Source organism: Xenopus laevis, chromosome 5L (genome assembly GCF_017654675.1).
Source record: "Xenopus laevis strain J_2021 chromosome 5L, Xenopus_laevis_v10.1, whole genome shotgun sequence".
Taxonomy (NCBI): domain Eukaryota; kingdom Metazoa; phylum Chordata; class Amphibia; order Anura; family Pipidae; genus Xenopus; species Xenopus laevis.
Window position 1 is genome coordinate 38001503 of NC_054379.1, and position 18846 is coordinate 38020348.

The 18846-nt window shown below is 38.5% G+C and overlaps 1 protein-coding gene across 1 annotated transcript; it reads left to right on the forward strand.

Moving 5' to 3' along the window:
• The first annotated feature begins 976 nt into the window (after positions 1-976).
• On the forward strand, positions 977-8575 carry LOC121393637 (speedy protein 1-A-like). The gene is made up of 9 exons (XM_041562661.1): positions 977-1135; positions 1899-2006; positions 2695-2802; positions 3431-3477; positions 5112-5170; positions 6093-6178; positions 6885-7053; positions 7429-7615; positions 8247-8575. Exons 1-9 carry the CDS (start codon positions 1125-1127, stop codon positions 8354-8356), a joined length of 885 nt encoding a protein of 294 aa, XP_041418595.1. The 5' UTR covers positions 977-1124; the 3' UTR covers positions 8357-8575.
• Positions 8576-18846: the final 10271 nt, after the last annotated feature.

Sequence of the window (18846 nt, forward strand, 5' to 3'; positions counted from 1 at the left end):
GGTTCCCAAGTTACCAGTGTCCACCCCCCAGAAAAGATAAGTTTAAAGCTGGCCATAGATGCAAAGATCTGATTGTTCGAATCGTATAACGATCGGATTTCCCCATCTCCAGACCTACCACTAACCATTCAAATCAAATAAAGTAGTAAAAGAACTACCAGAATGCCATTTGTCACATTGTTATTTGGGACCTCGGTGTTAAACAAAAGCACAATCCCTTCCCACTTTAGAACTTTTTCCAAAAAGTTGGGATTCTTTGTACCAATGGAGCTCCCTTTGATTCCAGAGTCCTGTGCCAATCTCACCATTGGAAGGAATAGAGCTACAATTCTATAGCTAACAGGGTGGTTATATAATTCAGAGTGTACATGAATTGTGTGTGGCTAAGCAGATTCGGGCCCGTGGTTCTTCAACTCGCCTATTGCTTTGTAGATGTGGCTGGGTGCTGGGAGTTGTACTGTAAGAAAAACTACAGGGTCACTAGTTGGATAACACTCATATAAAGTCTTACTGTCCCACCTTTCCCTACTGTCTTCTTCTTACCTACCTATTATACCTGCTGTTACTTTGCCCATCTTGCCTTAATGTGCCATTGTGCCCAACTATACCTGCTGCCCTCCCTCCTCCAACTTCTACCCTGCCAGGCATGACTGTGTATGGCTATTGGTGAACACAGTATCAATGAGTCTATGCCCAGGTGCAGACCAGCCAATGAGATGCTTGCTTTTAAACAGGTGACCAGTACATGAAGCTGGCACAGCAAAGGTGGGCACATGCCACCTATACGCAATCTGATTGGCTCAAGCAGCTGAAGCTTCATAACAGTCATAACTGTCTTCATAACGGTCTTGGCTGTTAGAGGAGCAGCAGTGCTGAGGAGCGATAGGATTATTTTCATTGATTTTTCAAAGCGATTTACAGCAAATTATCCCTATACCTCATAAATTCACATATACCTTACCCCTAAACACATTCCTGTACTTTCTGACACTTATTAGCCCACACAGCATCATCCCTACACATTAACACAACATTCACTCACTCCCCTGCACATCCAACAGTTTTTCTTGCAGGTTTTTCTCTTCTAGGTTTTCAGTCCTTACAGATTTGCTACTGATTGGACAATGTCTAGCAGGTAAGTAAGAGAATTCCAAATTTGTAAGAGAAATTGAGTAGAAATGATTCAGTATGTGCCAAACTGGCCTGTATTCTAGCAAATGCTGTATAGAGGGTTGTAAATACTGTTGTGTCCATAGAAACGGTCACATTCTTATGTCTCATTTCTTATTTAACACAATTAATTCTGCATAATTGACATAAGCATTTCAGGAATAGAAAGTCCCATAGTATTGGGGGGGGGGGTAATATTATACATTTAAATCCAGTCTATTAATCCACACAAACCATCAGATGTGACCAGTAACTGCTATGTGTAACTGGAACAAACTTTTGCAGGTTTTAGTAAAACATCCCTTAGTAAAACTATAAACATTTTGGGTGCCTGAATTGTTTTTGAAGTAAAAAGTGGGGGTAATATATGTCACAAAGATTGAATCAGATTTAATTCATACCAACCAAACTTTGGTGACTTTTAGTACATTAACCCTTGTATGTCAGACCAGTAAATCTATGTCCAGGAATGAACCAAACTGTCCATTAGGGCAATGGCACAGAAAGGAATTTCTAAAGTTCTAAATTTGTTCTCTTGAATCTTATAAAACAACTAGTATTTTGGTAGCAATAAATACATTGAATGTAATTGCCAAAATCTTCCTCTCTGCTCCATTCTCTCTTATGTAACTGCCACTCTTTCTAATTACCTTCATAATGACTATTAATCAAAATGCCTGGGATTAAAATACAAAAATAAAATTAAACATGGAATATTTTCATTTTAGGCAAGAGAAGAAAAGGACATACACCGAGGCTTTGTCACCTGACCTCGAAGTGCCGGTGAAGAAAAGATGCATCACGGAGGCTACAGAGAGCCCTGAATCTACTGCCAGGTAGTAGATGGAAATATTCTTATATTTTGTTAAAATGCTAGTGGAGGTGAGGGGACACATGGACACAGGGATTTCATAAGGGCTAATGCTTCTCTCTTTTACACCAATGAGAATTGGATAAAGTCACTGGTATTTCTGGGCAAGTAATAAACACAATAGACCAAGTAGCCAAAATCTTTATGGCAAGGCCCATTTATCAAAGTCAGAATTTATCTCAATGTTTTCTAAAAAATACTTTGCACAGGTTTTTCCCCTTATTTATCAATACACTTTTTCAAAAACTTTCTGTGCGGATTCCGTACAAATTTTTCAGATTTTCCACCCAAAAACTAAAATTTTTTTATTTTTGCCCGAAAACCAAAAAATCTTCGTATTATTGGGCGAAACCCAGCGCAGATCAAGATATCTTTGGGACTATTCCGATTTACTTATATGCAACCTCGGCAGGTCTGAGATGCTGGATTTTCAGATTCAGACTTTGTCCATCCTTGGGGTATAATAAATTCAAATTTTTTTTTATTTTATAGTAAAAAAACACAGATTTTTCGGGGTTTTTGACATTCGTAGATTAATAATAACCCCCTTAGTGTGTAATTTTTTCTAACTAGCTTCATAATGCATATTGGCCAAAACACCTAGGGATAGAAATGCAAAAAAATGATTTAACCATGGAATATTTCCATTGTAGGGAAGACAGGAAAAGGATGAACACCGAGGCCCTGTCACCCACCCTGGACGTGCCGGCGAAGAAGCAATGCATCGAAGAGGCCAGTGAGGGCCCTGAAGATTCTGGCAGGTAGTAGATGAAAAGTACTTGCACATTTTGCAGAGATAGAAGTGTAAAGCAGCTGTATTGTCAGGGGACACAAGGACACAACCCTTTATATTGCTATATTACATTATAAGTCTTATAAGCCCATCAAGTGCAACTCTTCTGAACTGTTACCCTAGAAAGATGTGCATTACCATTTTACCTCAAACTCAAGCATTGGGGCATTTAAAGCTAAAGTGGAAACAAATAATGTTAATATGATTTTTATCTAGTTCATCTTTTAAAGACTTTCATACACCTGCAACATTATTAGCACTTATGGAAAATTACATTATTTCATTGCATAAAGTTGATTTGTCTACAAAATTCACTGGCACACAGGTAATGCTGGCAGGATAAAACTTGCTTAAATTTATAGCAGCATGCAACGTTTCATTGCATGCTGCAATAAATTAAAGCAAGGTTTATCCTGCCAGCATTACCTGTGTGCCAGTGAATTTGTAGCCATTGGGAAGAGAGGTAGCCGATTCCTCCATTGCTGTACACCAGGGGATCGTTTCCTGTGAAGACCAGGGTATGCGAGGACTTTTGGACTACTTTCCATAAAGTTCATTTGTAACATTCACCTCTTTATTTTTTACCCTCTTTTCAGATCTGAACCAGATGCAGCCGCCAGCACCGACTTTTACCAACTGCTGGGTAAGATATTCTTCTGCACTTTCACTTTAACATGGAGGCAGAAGCACAATCAATATATCCACACAAAATATTAGAATTTATGCGAGAGTTGCTTTATTTGCTAACATAGCTGCTAAATCTCCCCAATGAACTGATTTATACCAACCAGTCAGGAAACAGTTCTGACCACATACCTCCCAACCGTCCCGTTTTAGGCGGGACAGTCCCGCTTTTGTCCCGCTGTCCCGGATAGTGGACTCAATGTCCCGCTCCCCTTGCGCCATCTTGGTGCTCTAAGGATGCCTGTGACATCACTTCCTGGAAACCTCCGGCAACACGTGATCGCGTCACCAGCTTCTATGCACCTCGGGGTCCTAACTTCAGCCGGCTGTTGGATTCCTCCTCCTTCTCCTGCGGCAAATTAAACTGTTAGCTCCTCTGCCCCTGCTGCACCTGTGTTATATGGATATATAGAAATAAAGACACAGGCGACTCCTCCCTGGCTGGTTCTGTACCCAAGTTAATGAGAAGGAATTCAAGAACTGCAGTTTCAGCAAACAATGGCATAAAGTGGGCTTGCTCAGGGAATATAACATAGGAATGGTTGTGGGTCATAAATTATAACATTAATCAAGTACGAACTGCGCCTTATGGAACAGGGGAGTTGGTCATTTGTATGTGTGTCACTGTGTGTGTGTGTCACTGTATGCATGTGTGTAACTGTGTGTGTGTATCTGTCTGTATGTGTGTGCTACTTATTTACAATTTGTAAAATGAACATGGTAATTAGGGGGTGTGGCCACAAAAATGGGCCTGGTCACAACTCTTTGTCCCTCTTTTGATTTCCAAAATGTTGGGAGGTATGTGACCACTCTATGGGGTCTCATTTGCAAAGAGTGCACAAGGTGCAAGTGGCAAAAATGGTGCAATTTATTTTATTATTACCCTTCTTTTAATTACGCTGGCTCTGATATACTGTATATACGTATATATTTGTGGCTGTTTTTAAACTGATCGAATTACATTAGCAACTACTGTATATGGGAACTCGCATGCCCCCCATTTGTATGTGATTTAGGTGGCACAAAATTAAAAGTACTGGGCTCTATTGCCCTAGTATTGTCACTCACTGCAACTAAGTGCATAGTAAGTAGGCACAATAGTGTGTGTGTGGTTGGTACAACCACGTGGGCACAAAAGGCACTGCACTATTTCTTTATATTTTGAGATTCTACAGGGGCATTGTGCCAGTTCCTGCACCTAGAGCTGCACCAGAACATTGTAAATGAGGCCTTTTACTGGTTGCTAGTGGTAACTACAGTGGTGCACCTGTGTGGTAACAAATATTTAAAGCAACGCTTTCTTGCTCTCCTTCAATGTAAGGCTTGTGGTTCAATATAAAGTAGACCACTAAAAAGCCTCAGCTTTTTTCTGAGTTTTTATGTTATATCAGTGTCATCTTTGCTGCTTTTCCAGCCATAACAGTGAGTGCCATTAATATTGTGGTTGATACTGGAGGACGACAATGTAGCTGTTGCATAATAAAATAAAAAAAGAGCATAGCGTTAATGCAGCTTATATTCTTTAGCAGTCTGATTTCTGGTGAAATATGTTTTTTCCATTTTGTGCTCACCATTTTTATTTATTTTTTGTAGAACATCCGCAGATTGGACATGGCCTGGGAATAGACTCCTGCAGGAAACTTACTGATAAGGTAACTATTGTAGAATACATTACCATGGGGATGGACTGCAAGATAAGTGAGGACCATGTATTTACTTTAGTTTAAGTTAATTATCTCAGTCAGTTGGACATATGTAGAAATGGTGCATAAACTGAATTTATATAAAAAATTATTATATAAATAAATATATATATGTTTACATGCAGATATATCTGATTCCACAGATTGAAAGGAAACAATGATAATCTGTCTGTGACCACAGGGACCTGTCCTTCACTTTGTTCCACTGTGAAGTGATGGGTTCTGGGATTGGAAGTCCCTCTATGCACCACCTACTATCATCATTTATGTAGCATCAGCAAGTTACTCAGCACTTGCAATCATTTTACAAATAAGTGTTACAGAATAAAATAATCGGATCAGAGTGCCCTATGCCCAAGAGCTTGCAATCTAGAGGTTATGGTACATTTGGAGTATAAGGAAGATGAAAACCTACTCGGGATTTATGATGTTGATGTCTGTAAAGATGCATTAAATTTGCTGGGTGGGTCAAAACAACAGAGGGACTTCAAGCGATTGTAGAGCTTTAAATACATAAAAGGTTTATTTTATGTAATAATAATAATAATAATAGAAATAATAATAATAACAATAACATGTACAAAATAAGACTAAATCAGTTAGAAGTACAACAGTAGTAAGAAAACAAGAGCAGCATTATTCTTGGCTACTTATAGTCAATATTTTTTTTCACCTTTCCCTGCACTTTATTGTTAGTAAAATATTTATTCACTGAACACAGAAGCGTGATCATGGCATGCATCTTTTAAAATAGGTTTGGTGATAGGGCAGAATGGAGGGAATTATACATGAAATACACCTGCCTTACATATGTTGAGCTAAGGTGGGAGATGTTAAATGGCCTGAATATAATATATTTCTGTCTCTTTAGTACCTTCTGGCTATGGTGAAGGTTTATTTCCAGCGCGCCAAGCTCGAAGAAGAAGAGTACACCCCTATGAACTTCTTTGCAGCCCTGTAAGTATCTTTCCTTTAGCCTATAAATGATATACACCAGGGAAGCGGTATTTTAAAAACATGTTTAGGGGAGATACAAAGCTGTATTGAGAAGGTGATAGACTCGCTTTAATTGTATGGGATTTTTTGGAGTTGTGGGAGCATCTGGTAGTGCTGCTCAAACAGTTAATATGATAAATATTTTTATTATATTTTGTTATAGCACATGTAACCTTTTGATCAGCACTACTAATTTTTTTCTTGCACTCACTCTCTAGAGCCAGACACAGGGGTAAATTTATCAAAGAGTGAAGTTCCGCCACTAGAGTGAAATTCCGCAGCTCTCAATTCATTTCTATGGGATTTTGAAAGGCGTATTTATCAATGGGTGAAAGTGAAAGTTCACCCTTTGATAAATACGCCTATAAAAATCCCATAGAAATGAATGGAGAGTGGCGGAATTTCACTCTAGTGGCGGAACTTCACTATTAACTTCACTCTTTGATAAATATACCCCACAGACCTTAACTAATCACACCATGTCAGTAGTAGGGCTAAAGTAAAGACCCAGGCCACTAAAACTTGACAGACTCAGGGGGGGAATTGGATATAGAAAGTCAGTTCCCTTTTATTTTCTATATTTTGTTACCACACAGAATGAATATGATTCCTTTAAATTAAAATGTGCTTTGGACTGTTATGTGACATTGATGTATTTCACCTTTAGGTTTCTGGCCAACGAAATGGAAGAAGAAACAGACTTCCATGACCTGATTTACCCCTGGGGTCTCGGGGATAAGTATCCGGTAAAATGGCAGGAGCTGAGGAGCAATAAACTGGAGTTGTGGGCGAGGATGGGCTTCAAAGCCTGGGTGAGCAGATCATCCTGTGAGGAGGTGAGTATTACTTTGTAAATCACAATATACATTTCCAGACCTTTTATATCATTTATGGATGTCACCGCACTGTTCATAAATATTTGACAAAAATAGTGAAGATGAGATTGTACACTGCATATAGATAACTTGATGATAATAACAACTTACAGACTGGGTCATATTGGAAAAGAACCAATAAAATGGCACTAGGAATGTGCACAGTTGCTGAACACTGGCCTGTAGTCAAAGCAATAATGCAATATGTAAGACTAAGTTATAGTATAGTATTGGTATGGGTTCAGAATGCTGTGTAATAATTTTATCATAGTTAGAGTGAAATGTGAAATGTGACTTTTAATAAAAATGTAACAACTATGTTTATTTTTCCTTTAGGCAATGGAAGATAACCCAACACACTGGGCATGGAAGCGTGAAAGGCACCACAACCATGGTTTGGTCATCAGGTTTCACGCAAGAAAGAGGGACTATTTCTACTTCAATATCCCCAATATCAGCCCAGCCATCTGCTCTCAATGCGCACCCAAGCCCCCAACTCCAGAGAAAGTCCGTCCCAGACAAGGTAAATTACAATTATGTTCTTCCTATGGGCAGGGCATCTAGGGGGCAGGAGGTGCCACAGTTAGGGGGCCTTTAGAAACTTGAAAGTCTATTTTAGGGGTATAAAGAGGGCAGAACTTTCAGGGAAGGGGGTTGAGTTTGGGTGGTTTGCTGTGTGTTTGGGGTATAATGGGTGGGGTTGGGGTGGATCAAGAGCATGCTTAGGCTTTTTTTAATTTTGGCCCCATTCTACTTAGTTGACACAGCCCTCTTACCAGCAGGTGCAGGTTGGTGGTAGACTGATAACCAGAGCCCCTTTGGGTAGAAGGGCCCTTTAAACTAAGTAGTATGACCGAGAATTGATTTTTCTAAGTGCAAAATATACATACATTAAAACTCAGTAATGTATTCTACTTGCATAATATGTACGCATTGGCAAAGAAATGTGTATTCATGCAATGTGCTGTGGCAGTGGCACAATAAACCAGTACAGGTGTCTTAGAACTGAAAACAGTAAGTGAGTAACTTATGATTAACCAACAGGACAGTTTGTCTAGAATCAGCTTCTCTAGCTGATTATGTACTGAACATTCTGAAATTTTGGCTTTAAAGAAAATGATGGAGAACTAATGTTATGTCTCTTTTAATTCTAGGAGTTGCCATTCAAGATGAGGATGAAGAGAATGTGGAAGAAAGACAACCCATAAGTTCCACCCTCATCCTTTTATTCAGTGTAACATCAGTATTGTATTATAGAGTTTAGCTAACTTATTATAGCTTAATATATTTTAGAACATGTATGGGATCCATAATCTGGAAACCCGTTATCCAGAAAGCTCAGAGTTATGGGACAGCCATCTCCCACAGACTCCATTTTAATCAAATAATTCACATTTTTAAAAATATATTTTTTTTCCCTTGTAGTAATGAAACAGTACATTGTACTTGATCACAACTAAGATCTAATTAATCATTATTGAAGGTAAAACAATTCTATTGGGTTTAAAGTTTAAAATATTTTTTAAGGTATGGGCATCCAAATTACAGAAAAAGACCCCTTATCCGGAATACCCCAGGTTCTGAGCATTGTGGATAGCAGGTCCCATACCCGCATTTATATTTAAATATATTTATATAGAGTTTTAAAATGAAATGCTTAACTATATGTTAGTTTATATTTATATGCTCATATTTTAATATATTTGTATAGAATTTAATCTAAATGCTTTTCTATATGTTTGTGTTTTAGATTTAAAAGTATATTGTATAGTTTGCTATAGTAAAGGTATAGGATCGATTATCAGGAAACCTGTTATCCAGAAAGTTCAAAATTTCAAGAAAACCAGCTCCCATAGATTTAATTTTTAATCAAATAATGCTATTTTTTTAAAAATGATTTCCTCTTTCTCTATAATATTAAAACAGTAGCTTGTACTTGATCCCAATTAAGATGTAATGAATACCAATTGGAGGCAAAACAATCCTATTGAGTTTATTTAATGTTTAAATGATTTTAAGAAGACATAAGGTATGGAGATCCAAATAACAGGATGACCCCTCATCTACCCCAGGTCCTGAACATTCTGCATAACAGGTTCCATACCCCTGAACCCTTCCCCTCTCCTTCCCTAACAGGTCCCATACCTGTAGTATTTTAGTACAGTATTGATATTTAGATGTATGTTATAGATATTTCTTGTATTTATCTTATCTTTAAATTTATTAAGTTGATATATATTAATGATATATATAATGAACACATAACACAGAGACTGGGTGAGGAGCAGGGTGAACACACAGACGTCAGTACAGGAAGTTGGAAAAGAGAGGAACACATAGATAGCACGGAAGGAGCAGTGAGAGGATATGGAGATTAGGGTTGGAAAATGGAGTGGTACACAGTGATTGGAGGTAAAAAGTGGGCAGGAAAATTGATATGGGAATGTAGAATTGTACACACAGATAAGGGATGGGGAAGGAGAGAGATCAGTAGTACAGCAGGCAGTGAGGGGAAAATACATGGAGATTGTGGCAGGACAAGAGAGAGGGCACGGAGATTGGAAAAGAGTAGAGTTCAAGGATAGTCCTGGGTGGTTGGCAGCATAATATGTTGAATTTGTCATTATAATGTATATATATATTTTAGTATAGAAGTTATCTTGATATATACTGTATATTATAGACTTTCTATTTAAATACTAACATTACTATTTATTATTACAGAGATTTTAATTTAAATATTGATATTTAAATGTTATATTATAGATGTATATATATATATATATTATAGAGTTTGATCCAGGGAGTTATCCGATCGCCTATTTTGGGGTCAGGAAGGAATTTCTTTTCCCTCAGCAAGACTAATTGGCCCCTGTTTTGCTGAGGGTTTTTCTTTGCCTTCCTCTGGATCAACATATAAGGTTTTGCAGAATTATCAATAAAAAAGCCTTTTCTTAAATATAAATTTGTGTCCGTCTCTTGATAGTCAGGTTTGAGTAGATCTGATTCATTACATTCATTCCCAGATAACCAGATGGATGGCTGCCTTTTGCTGGTAACATGTGGCCACAACTCACTTGTATTTACATTTAAGGTTTAGAAACTGAGTGAACTGTACAAAACATGTGTGTGTATGTGGGACTTCATGTTGTCCTCCATCATCCTTACACCAAGGCCAAAACTCTCTGTCCCCTTGTTCCCAGACACATACATGCCCCTGCAGCAAAATCATCCAGTGCACCCAACGTACAAGCCACCTTGTTCTCACAATAACAAACAAAATCCAAGGTTTGAACACAGAGTCCCCTTCTGCATCTGAAGCTTGAAGGAGAATGGAGGAAAGAATTTTAGATATTTTTTGTATACATTACACACACATACAGTAACATACTCCCTCTCTGAAGTCCCTGTTACCTATTACAAATGGCTCATAAAAGATGTGGCATATCAAGCCCCTGTAGAGGCACCGCAGCATAAGTCTGATGAACATTACATACAGTATCACATAGTGTTTGTCTGTGGAAAGTCCTCTACCAACTTATAAAGCATCAGGAATTTTACTGTTGCTATGGTTTTGCCTTTACGCAGGGGCGATTCTTGGTATAATGCCGCCTGAGGCGGCCTTCTTTCGCCGCCCCCTTCCCTCCTCCCGGCACTAACCTTTATAGCGCCAGAGAGGGCAGGGGCGGTCCGCGACGATACGTGCAGAGAGCGCGATAGCGCTCTCTGCGCTAGAAGAGCCGAATTTCCAGTTTGAAAACCGGAAATTCGGCTCTTAGTTACCAGGAGCGGCATTTTTGCCGCCCCTGGCAACCAGGGGGGCGCTGCCGCCTGAGGCGAGTGTCTCAACTCGCCTCATTGGTGGAGCGCCCCTGCCTTTACGATATCATAAATATGTGTGTGTGTGTGTGTATATATATATATATATATATATATATATATATATATATATATATATATATATTTATTTATTCATATTCCTTCATTCAGGATGGACCAGCACACCATCCAATGTTTCGACCCACATTGGGGCCTTTATCAAGGATGATAAAGGCCCCAATGTGGGTTGAAACTTAGGATGCACAGTGATTATGCAATAAAATGTATTGATTGATGAAAATGGTGTGCTGGTCCATCCTGAATGAATATATATGATTTATTTGACCAAGCATCCATAAAGCAGCATGGACAGAGTGCAAGTACCTTTTGAAAATTATATATATATATATATATATATATATATATATATATATATATATATATATATATATATATATATATATATATATATATATATATATATATATATATATATATGTGTGTACCCCTTTGTGTCTTTTTTCAACCTTATCTACTATGTAACTATGAATTTGCACAACGTGTTCATTTTTGGGATCCAAAATTAGTTAAGTAGTGGCAGCATTTCTATGCATTAGTCATTTATATAACTCTAGGCAGTCCATTTAGTACCCTCTATCTACATCACAAATGGGAAATCAGAATAAAATTAATAGAGCACCAGTAGGAAAAAAAGAAAGAAGGTGATGACTAGAGGACCTAAAGTGAAATAGTGGAATAAAAAAAGGAGCAGAAACTTGGATGGAGGATCAACATAAAAAGAAACCCAAACAGAAATGTTAGAAGGAAAATGATTTTCACAACGTGCCCACTATGTAACTGAACCCCACAGTGTAGGAATGTAACAGGCAGCCTCCTTGTGTATAGCATAACAACTGGGGTGTATGATCTTCCTTTCTGCCTTGGTTACAGGTGTCCCTTGTGAATTAATGTCCCAGACAGGGCCGAGTTTTTTGGTATTCTGTAGTGCACCACCAAGATCTTGCGTTGAGTTGCCTAAAGCTAGATGGGAGCAATGGCATTAAGTTTAGATGGAGCATTAGTTACAAGTGCTTAGTCCACTAAGGGAGTCAATATTTGAACTAAACGTCTGTAGGAATGTTATTGCTGTTTCTCATAGTAAAGCGGCCAAGTGGGAGATACAACAGAATCCCCATTTTATGTTTTCAGGGGACCAGAAAAAAATGGTGTAAAATCAGGAAAAAATGTACAATCATGTAAATGTATTATGCATAATATATTGGTGGGACCACAGGAAAATAGTGTAATATGTGGGAAAACGTAAAATTAGGGGATGTGAAATTGAGGTTTGACTGTACCAGAAAGCCAACAAAGCTTTAGATATTACAGGAATTGCTAATCATAAACCAGTTGTTGGGCAAATGCAAAAAGCACAAGTCTGAATAACACCAACAAAACTGATATTTGCTTTGGAAAGGAGCACAGGGTAGAAGATCTTTAAATAGTCCTCTTACCAATTGGTGAAACAAGGTGGTGGATTAAACTGTACCAATGCTAGACAAATGTAAACATCTCTAACCCTAACAGCTAAGGAAGAAGATGCAGGGAGAGAGTGGTTCTTTAGAGCAGCAGTTCACAACTTCGTTTTATTTACCCTAATAAAGCATCACTAGAGAAATGGTAGGTTTAAAGACATCTGCAGGCACGACCATCCTATATATTTTTACATAACCCCCTCCATACACAAACACTGAAACCGAGCAAGTCATAACAAGAAAAACTGTAATGAAATATTCTGTTTGAGCAATACAAGTCCATTGCACCCCTAGTCTATTATTATCAGGAGCCATTTTAGTTCTATAGAAGAGGTGAATGGATAGTGAAGGGTTAAAGGATGAGTTAACCTTGACCAGGTTAGGAATGAAGGGAGAACAGGATGATTTTTCCTTCGATCGTTCGAACAAATTGCGGTAAATCCTTCGACTTCGATATTCGAAGTCAAAGGATTTAACCTAGACAGTCGAATATCGAGGGTTAATTAAATAAGTAAATGTGCCCCTAGATGTAATGGAGTTGTTCCAAGTACTGCACCATAGATTTCTAGATGTGACGGTGGAGACCTATTTAATAATTTATTTTCAATTGTATATATTTGTATATATTTTAGATTCACGTATATGATGTTCCCAAGCCAAGGAATAGTGAATGTGTATATGGGTGTGTGTACATAAGTTCCAATGCGTAAATTCTGCATGTGGCAAAAGTCTTATTTGTTTTTTTGGAACAGTAGTTTCTTTCTTAGCTGGTTACAAAAAGCAGCGACTTCTGTTTCTTCTTCATCATCAGTAGGTTTCCCAGTGCCCTAGAAAAACAAGGATTGTAAATATAACACTTTGCTGTCTGTTCTGTGTGTTCTTTTGGTTATTAACAAATGGTTAAACAAAAAGGTGCTCATGGTTAAAACATAAAATACAGATTAATGCTGAGGGCAGAAATAATGTGTTTGTCATTTATATTGCATCAAAAGATGCAGTTGTGCAGTTTTAAACTAGTAGCTGGCACCTAGATTAACTCTAGTGAACATCGCATATGAGCCTGCGTGTGTGTGTCTATATATATATATATATATATATATATATATATATATATATATATATATATATATATATATATATATATATATAGATATATATATATAGATATATATATATATATATATATATATATGTGTATAAATATGGAAAAAAAAACCACATGTTGGTATGGAACGTGCAGCCAGAAGTGGTTTGGATGAACAGAAGAGAATCAGCCTAAAGAGAATGATTATTGGCAATTACAAAACTTTAGCCCAACATTGACTCTCCAGCTTATCACGTTACAGAACAAGAAGATAAAATATTAAGAATCTTCAGAAATATAAGTTTTACTTAGACTTGGCCTATAGGTAGTGATCCGAAGTGAAGACCAAGTAGAAATGACAACTGATCAAAGCAAAGTGTCCCTCCTGTCATAACTCAACACAGGGAGAAGTGGATACTGATCCAAAATAATTGTATAGACCACAAATCATTAAAACCCCTCCCACTCAAGGTCAAGTAGTTTATTCCTGTTAACTTAAAAATTGCTTTGTGCCTTTTTCCCAAAGAGGGCGAACTGCTATCAATTTCTGTTCCAGTCCTCATATGATCACATATCATCCTCATATTGTACCTGGGCAGAGAAGGTTGAAAATCTATTTCAGAAATGGAACTTGTCTCCCCTGCAGAACACACTACACAGGGACTTTTTATGACTGTACCAGTGGGGAGATGTTTTTTGGGAACATTTTTCCCCAGGAACCAGGGTCATTAAGGACTAATGGGAACCATTATCTGCATAAGCTTTTTCGGAGTAATTTTTTGCCACAAATCCAGTGCTGCTGTTAATTTAGAAATATCAATATCCAGGGCCAGAACTGAGGGTAGACAGGTACCTAGGGCACAACTTGATGGAAGTGCTATTTGGGTGATGAAAAGGCAAAGTTCAAACAACTTTGTAGCCACCCTTTCCCCATAGAACACTTGGCATAGGGGGACTGATGGGAGCTGTGGTAGGTAGGTAGGTAGGATTGGGTCTAGCCTGGGGTGAAGGGGGATTGGGACTGATGGCTGGTTGCAGGGGGTTTGAATGGGGATTGGGTCTGTTGGCTGGTTGCAAGGGAAAAGGGGGATTGGCAATGGTGACTTTGAATAGGTGGATGAGAGTGGGCGGGGGTTGGAGCTGGCCTTGGGCACTGGTAGCTGTCGGCCTGGCTCTGTTAGTACCACTGACTGACTTAAAGGAAAATTAATGATTTTTAAGTGCTTGATTTTTTCTGCTGATCTGCTGCTTTGTGTACCCTTTATCTGTGTGCACTGACAGACATGGGAGCTGCCTGTTGTGCACACACAGACACGGAGTCCAGAAATGACAAAAAAATGCATTTTTGCTGTTAAATCATGTGAGCGTGTATTCACAACTAGATCCTGTAGCTGGCAGTACACACAGATGGAGGATTGGAAGTCAGGGCTCTGGTGTGCCATTAGCCTAATTGTAACTGGATAGAGACAATATTCATTGTTTTCTCTGGGGCAATTCATCTATTTTGACCCCATATTAAACCATTCATTTTTACAGTATCTAGCCAGTTACGTGTAGCAGTTACCTGTCACCCAGTTGCACTCTCTCTCTCTCTAATCAAACTCTACTCACCTTAATAGATGCGGCTTCTGCTGCTTTCCAGGTCTGTAAAACACTGTGAATCAAGTTCTGAGCATTTTTCACCAGCACGTCTTCTCCTGCACAATCGTCACATCCCGTGGCTGCCTTTACACTAATGTCGCAAGAATACGATAAGTATATAAATCAGAATATCAATATACGAAGTATATGTATCAGAATTAAATATGGCAGTTCTACAGAATTAAATTCACCAATGGCTCAGTGAAAGCTGAAGAAAGTAAAGAAATACTCTACTTTAAAATATTTATTTTTATCTACTTTGCCATCAAATTGAAAATTCCAAGGTTAACACTGATAGAATGGGCCCAATCACCACAATTCAATCCATCCAGTACAATCATGGCACACACTCACCATAGAAACTCAAGAGGGAACATATTTCTGTTGGAGGATTCTTGCAGAATTTCAACAGTTCCCCTAAATGACTAGAACCCCATAACCAGACTTTCTAACACAGACTATGGGGCAAATTCACTATGCGCCGAAGCGCCTAACGATAGCGTCAATTTGCTAGCGTTGGCCATTTTCGTTACTTCGCAAATTCACTAACGGCCGCTGGCGTAACTTCGCTAGTGTAACTTCGCACCCTTACGCCTGGCGAATTTGCGCAACGGACGTAACTACGCAAATTCACTAACGCGCGCATTGTTCTGAACGCTACCTTTTACGCTAGACTTCCTTCGCCACCTCAGACCAGGTGAAGCGCAATAGAGTAGATAGGGATTTCTTAAAAAAAAAGTTAAAATTTTTTCTAAGTCCCAAAAAACGCTGGCGTTTTTTCTATATTATGCGTGATAGGCTGAAAAAGATCAAAACATTTTTGGGGCTCTCCTCCTTCCCCCCTACATTTCCTGACTCATGGCAACTAAACTAAACAGTGGGCACATGTGTAGGGCAAAATAAAAATTTTATTTGATGTTTTGAAGGTTTCCCAGGCATTTGTAGTGCTGCTACATATTCCTCCATTGAAATTTGAATTTGGCGCCGTATGCAAATTAACCATCGCTAGCGTAACTTCGATTCGCTTAGCAAATCAACGATAGCGCAACTTCGCAACCTTACGCTACCCCTGAGTGCAACTTCGGATTTGAATTTGCGAAGTGCTGGCGAAACTACGCCTGGCGAAGTGCGGCAAAGTTACGCCTGGTGCAACTACGAATCTTAGTGAATTTGCCCCATAGTGGCATGACATTTTAGGGGAATAGACCACAAGGCAGATAATTAGATTACCAGAGCACAATCCACCTACATAATGCACTTCTTCTAGTCTCTGCACTGGTAATTTAATTAATTATCTTGCAAGGATCAAACTTGGAGCAACTTCAATTTCCCTGTTTAGATAAAGAAATAGCACAAAAAAAAATTGTGTTTAAAACAACAGGCAAGTAGTACAGGTATAGGCAGGGCCGCCATTACAACATTTTACAACTAAATTTTCTGAGCCTCCAGGCCACGCCCGGCCCAGCCCCTGAGCCCCACCCCAGATCCCGCCTACCCCACAGTTCAAAGACCTCATAGACATCAGCACTAAAAATGGTAAAACCCCCCCACAAGTTATAAAAAGCCATTGATGGTGAGGACCCCCTTATAAGTTAAAAAAAAGTATGGCACCAGGGCCCCCTCATAAAAGTGTTTTTTAAAAAAACATTGGTGGTCAGGGCCCCCTTACAAGTTAAAAAAAGAATTGGTGACCAGGGCCCCCCCAAAAAAAAATTGGCACCAGGGCCCCCAATAAAGGTCTTTTTAACATAAAATTAGTGCCAGGGACCCCCCTTTTAAGTTAAAAAACATTGGGGCCACAAAAAATATTTTAAAAACCATGGGTGGCAGGGGCCTATAGAGTATTTAAATAATACATTGGACCCCCTTATAAGTTAAAAAAAAGTATGGCACAAGGGCCCCCTCATAAAAGTGTTTTTTAAAAAAACATTGGTAGTCAGGGCCCCCCTACAAGTTAAAAAAAGAATTGGTGACCAGGGCCCCCAAAAAAAAAATTGGCGCCAGGGCCCCCAATAAAGGTCTTTTTTTTAAAAAAAAAATTAGTGCCAGGGACCCCCCTTTTAAGTTAAAAAAACATTGGGGCCACAAAAAATATTTTAAAAACCATGGGTGGCAGGGGCCTATAGAGTATTTAAATAATACATTGGTTGACTTCAGTCAAATGCCACCCCCTCCTTTTAAAACATTTTTGTTTTTTTCTCCTTTCCTAATATGCTGTAATAGATGGGATGTATATTAAAAAAATATAAAAACTGTATGACAGACTAAATCTTAGAAAACAAAATAGACCTAATAAAGTATAACCCAGTTGGCATTTGAATGGACTATGGAAGTGCAATAGAACAGGGGAAATACAATGATTGTGCTTTAGTGGCCTGATCATAGAAACACTGTTCATGTCTCATGAATGTTAGTGATTTGGTTCTTCACTTGTAATACACAAATAGTAATAAATTAAGGAGGTAATGTAAAAAATGGTCTTGTTTGTCACTGGCCTAATAAATCATGGCGACCAATCAGCAGGTATCGTGGTCAGTTATTTGAAAACTATGGGTCACTAGATATGGGCACACAACACTTTTTATTACATTACACTGTTGAAGTGAGATTGCCCCTTTTCTACAATTCATAGGAACATGTTACTATCACTATTACTTAACAAATGAGTTTCTTTAAACCCCCAAAAGCCATCTGCTACCCCAGTCATACTGAAAGCTCCAGACACTGGGAGAGGCTGGACTGAGGGCAGGACTACTAATATAAGCAGGATCATTCTGCTGCTGGCCCAGTTGGAGTGGTAGAACCCATTCTCCAGACCTTAGCACTAATGATGGAGTGTGGGGATGATAATTATGGTTAGGACACTGTCTGTTTTATAGAAGTAGGCATTTTATACATAAATAAATATGTACCTGTTCCCAAATGTTTTCTTATAAATAAATATTAGAGGTTCGTTTTGGTTTATACCTGGAAATAATGCTAAGTTGATTGCTAATCGTTTGCGTTTGTTCCACACCGCACAATAATTCTGCCGCACTCCTCCTATCTATGCAATTTTTGGCCATTATTCGGACAAATTTTACAAAAGTCCGCCCATCTTCAGCTATACGTCTGGCAGCAGCAATGAGCTGATCTGTGGTCTAAAGTGAAAAAATCATTGATAAATGGCACAACCGACAAGATGAATGATATTCTGTGCGCAGTATTAGTATCAATTCACACCAACAGATTTTTTTTGGGGGGGAGATACTTTGTGGCAGGTCTAGACTTGCCCCAAACATTTATTCGAAGAAATTGTGTGCACAACAGAATCTCACTCCAGGCTCAAAGTTAAGAAAACCACAGCAAACAGCAGAATGGGCAGCAATCCAATCCATGCAGAAGAGAAAGCCTGATTTTACTTATAGAGAACATGGATTCATATACAACGGCCACAGAGTTATGTGCAACACCTTCAGGAACCCCATTATTTTAACCTTGTACCTTATCAAATAATACTCAACAATGCTGACTCAACAACAGTTACATTCTTGCATCATATACACTAAGAGGGTTATTTATTAAAGTCTGAATGTCTAAAACTAGAAAAATCGGACATTTAGTTTACTATAAAATCTGAATTTAATTTCCAATATTTATCATACCCCAAGGATGTAAAAAGTCAGAATCTGAAAA